The sequence below is a fragment of the Brassica napus genome, chromosome C6 (assembly GCF_020379485.1).
Source record: "Brassica napus cultivar Da-Ae chromosome C6, Da-Ae, whole genome shotgun sequence".
NCBI classification, from domain to species: domain Eukaryota; kingdom Viridiplantae; phylum Streptophyta; class Magnoliopsida; order Brassicales; family Brassicaceae; genus Brassica; species Brassica napus.
In genome coordinates this window covers 43,192,192-43,196,590 of record NC_063449.1, presented here as the reverse complement: position 1 = coordinate 43,196,590, position 4,399 = coordinate 43,192,192, and the positions used below count along the sequence as shown (strand labels likewise).

Below are 4,399 nucleotides of genomic sequence, written 5' to 3'. Positions count from 1 at the left end.
TTTCTAAAAGTAACGAATCAATGATAAAATATGTATAATTACACATAAGAAATCATTTAAGAAAAGAAGGATATCTACAATCACGAAGAAAATATATATTTCCAATGTTTTTTTATGTAGGTAATTTTCGGTGAATGCACAAATATTAAAAAAGTTATTAATTTTTTCAAAAGTAATATTTGATATATAAATTAGGCGTAGTTAAACCAATGATAAATAAGTATATATTATTTGATTGGTCACACTATATTAAATAAAAGTAAAAATTATTTAAAATTATGAAAACTACTTATATTTTGAAACAAACAAATTTTACTTAAACTATTTACAATAAAAAAACAGATGAGTATTGTTTCACCTTTTGACTTAGTGTAAGCCAGAAAAAGTAACAAATCAATGATAAAATAACTTATAATTACACATAAGAAGTTATTTAAGAAAAGAAGGATAGCTATAATTACAAAGGCACAGATTTTGTTTCACCTTTTGGTTTAGTGTAATACATGGTCAATACAATGCATCTAGCATATTACTTACCAAATGATTCATGAATCACAAGTGAAATGTTATCTATCTTACTTGCTTTCTCATAGAGAAAAATAACTAAATTTGACTTTTTATTACCATTAAAGACTTATATGACACATATTGGTCTGATTTTCTTCCTTTATTCCTTACTACCCATTAGAATATTTATATAAAGTCATATTCACAGCCAAGCACACAATAAACCATTCCTTCATATAAATAAAAAAAGATGTTTCTTTCTTGAAATGTGGTTTGTTTCCACTATATAAGTCTGGTTGCAATACAAATCGTAATTATTGAAAAAGTGACAACTTGCACCGCGAATCTCGCTCTCAATTATCTAATTTGTAATGTTATATTATTTTAATGTACTGCATTAATCAAAAAGGATAAAAAAAAAACTATACATAAAAAACGGTGTCGTAGTAACGACTTCTCCTCTTTTTTGCAACATGGCCTCGTTGGATACATAAAAAGCGTTACAGGCACGTCTGAGTCAGAGCGAGAGTTCAAATCCACATGCGACGTCGTAATGGCTGGAGTAGCCGTCTCTCCCGCTTCTCTGCTCGACGTCATCGCTGAGATCGCAGAGATTTCGGCAAACACTGGGGTGTTTAAGAAGGACTGCGCCGATCTCGCGAGGAGAGTTTGTCTCTTGACGCATTTGGTTGAGGAGATTCGGGATTCTCCGCAGACGCCGACGGAGGAGGAATCTGATGCTTCGTCTTCTTTGGTTTCTTGTGAATGTGATTGGTGGTCTGATCTTGTGGTGGGGCTTCAAGCCGCGAAGCGTCTTTTATCCGCAGCAACTTGTTTCCAGGCTCGCGAATCATCTGTAAGCATTCTCAACGAGTGTTATCGAATTCACGAAGGTTTTGCACGTTTTGGTATTCAGTGCTCAGGTTCAAGTTTGTATATCACTACCTGATTCTCAGATTGGATGAACAATCCTTTTTTTTTTTTTTTTTTTTTTTTTTTTATGTACTACTAGGCTGCTCAATTCGTAAGATCCATTCATTGGTTTTTATCATAGCAGGCCTGAACATCTGGTTTCCAGTTCCATTTTGGTTCAGTATTTCAGTTATAGGTCTCTTTTTTGGGTATAGAGGTTTCTATAAAATTGGTTTGTTTTCAGTTCGGTTTAAAATATTAGGAACCTGCTAATGTTTAGAAAAAAAATGGATTGAGTTTGGGTATGCTTCAGCAGAGTTTTGGGTAATTTTGAATAATTCAAAAATATCAGATAACTGAGATTTTTTTTAGATAAAATATCTGATAATTTGGATAATTTTTTATAATTCTGAAAAAAATATTCAGGTAATTCATTTTTGGATAATTAAACCCTTTTGTAATATTAGATATTTATGAACACAATTTTTTTTTTTAGTTTTTAAATTGTATTCTGGATATTCAGGTATCCTTTCTGTTTTTGGTTAGCTTTCGGTTCGGTTTCGATGGGTATTAACGTATCCATTTGGTTTTTGGTTAGCTTCCGGTTTCCTTCCGATTTTTCGGATAGAAAAATAGGAACTGATCATGTATTTATGAGTCATGGTTTTGGTTTGGTTTTGTACAGTTTGAGTTTTTGGTTTCTGATAAAATGTCCGGCTTACTCTCTACCAAAGAGTTTTTCTTTGTTATCATTCGTGTTGTCACGAGCGTTTCTTGATGAGCAAGTCTCTGAAATTCGATGTGTCTTGATTGTGAAGGAGGGTGCTGCGAAGAGAATATCATTCCAGTTCCAATGTGTTACATGGAAGCTAGAGAAAGCATTAGGAAACTTGCCTTATGACCGTTATGACATCTCTGACGAAGTCCGCGAACATGTAAAAAGTTCATTCATTCATGAGTACGCAGACCTATGTCGTCGTTCTTGATGTCAAAGCTGTTTCTAAGGTTTATATATATATTGGCTTGTAATCAGGTGGAACTAGCAAGATTGCAGCTGAGAAGAGCAATGCAGAGATACGGATCTCTGAACTCAAAGAAATTCTCCACTGCTCTAGCCGAGCCAATGGAGAAAGATTCATCGAGCAAAGTCACTGAGAAGTTGGAGTGTATTCCAGAAACAATACACTCCAACATCCCTTCATCAGATGAAAAGAAGTTAGAATCACCACCGCGAAGGAAGAGCTCTTCAGCTTCCTTAGCTTTCTTCTTATCAAAAGACGCTGATATCGAGAGGTTAGAGAAAGTAATCACAAAGACCAATGATGATAACTCGAAAAAATCAGACAACCTGACGATCCCTGAGGATTTTCTTTGTCCAATCTCTCTGGAGCTGATGAAGGATCCTGTCATTGTCTCCACAGGACAGACATACGAGAGGTCTTACATACAAAGATGGATAGACTGCGGGAACCTGAGATGCCCCAAGACTCAGCAGAAACTCGGAAACTTTGCTCTCACTCCGAACTACGTCCTCAGAAGCCTCATCTCTCAGTGGTGCACTAAACACAACATCGAGCAGCCAGGTGGCTACACCAAAAACTGTGAAGGCGAAGTGTCAGCAATACGAGCATTGGTTCGGAAGCTCTCGACACGGTCCCTACAAGACCGAAGGACCGCGCTTTCTGAGATCCGGTCTCTGTCAAAACGGAGCTCGGACAACAGAATCCTCATTGCTGAAGCTGGAGCCATCCCTGTTTTAGTGAAACTTCTGACGTCAGAAGACGTCGAGACGCAGGAGAAGGCTGTCACTTGCGTTCTTAACCTCTCGATTTACGAGAGCAACAAGGAGCTGATCATGCTGGCAGGTGCGGTCACGTCTATAGTGCAAGTCCTGAGAGCTGGAACCGAGGAAGCTAAAGAAAACGCTGCGGCTACACTCTTTAGCCTCTCGATGGCTGATGAGAACAAGATTATCATTGGTGCATCTGGTGCGATACCTGCTTTAGTGAATCTCCTTGAGAACGGTAGCGTGAGAGGGAAGAAAGACGCCGCGACTGCTCTGTTCAACTTGTGTATATACGAAGGGAACAAAGGAAGAGCGGTTAGAGCCGGTGTTGTGAACCCGTTGGTGAAAATGCTGAGTGATACCTCGAGTCACAGGATGGTCACCGAAGCTTTGACTATACTCTCGGTTCTAGCCGGTAACAAAGACGCTAAAACCGCGATTTTGAGAGCCAATGCGGTACCAACTTTGATAGCGTTGCTACAGAAGGATCAGCCTAGGAACCGGGAGAACGCGGCGGCGATATTGTTTGCTATTTGCAAGAGAGATAAGGAGAAGCTGATCTTGATTGGTAAACTTGGAGCTGTTGTTCCGTTGATGGAACTATCGAGAGATGGTACGGAGAGAGCTAAGAGGAAAGCTAATTCTTTGCTTGAGCTGCTCCGCAATTCATCTCAAAAATTATGCTAAATAGCTCTTTAATGAATAAAAAAGATTTGAAAATTAACTTCATTACCAGAGAAAGCTCTCTGGTTTAATTTTTAGTTTAATTTGGTTGGATGTTTATGTTCTGTGATGATTTTTGAGTTTTGTTTGAACACTAATATTATTTGTGAAGGTGGTATAGTCAAAAGAGTAGCGAGAATCGATCTCTTTTACTCACCTTTTCTATTTATTTATTGATTTTGTAATAACAAAGATTGTGTTATTAATAAGGTCGTTTGTTAGACCATTTAAAAAAAAAAAATAAGTGTCAATTATTAGAGAGTTAAAGTTTCTCAAGAGAAAACTAGATGATAATTAGATTAATTTGATTACTTCGGGATGAATTTAGTAAAGCAATAGCTTGAGATGAATCACAGATTGGTGGTGAAGATCAAGATGTAAGCGGTAGTGAGATTAATACCCAAGAAAAAGCCACATTTTCTTGTTATTTATTTGTTATACATGTCTTCAAAAATAACAGCTTGGTCGTGT

General features: G+C 37.2%; 1 protein-coding gene across 1 annotated transcript; it reads left to right on the top strand.

The window, feature by feature from the left end:
* Positions 1-926: 926 nt before the first annotated feature.
* On the top strand, positions 927-4,097 carry LOC125589099 (U-box domain-containing protein 10-like). The gene is made up of 3 exons (XM_048761336.1): positions 927-1,363; positions 2,238-2,354; positions 2,453-4,097. Exons 1-3 carry the CDS (start codon positions 1,061-1,063, stop codon positions 3,890-3,892), a joined length of 1,860 nt encoding a protein of 619 aa, XP_048617293.1. The 5' UTR covers positions 927-1,060; the 3' UTR covers positions 3,893-4,097.
* Positions 4,098-4,399: the final 302 nt, after the last annotated feature.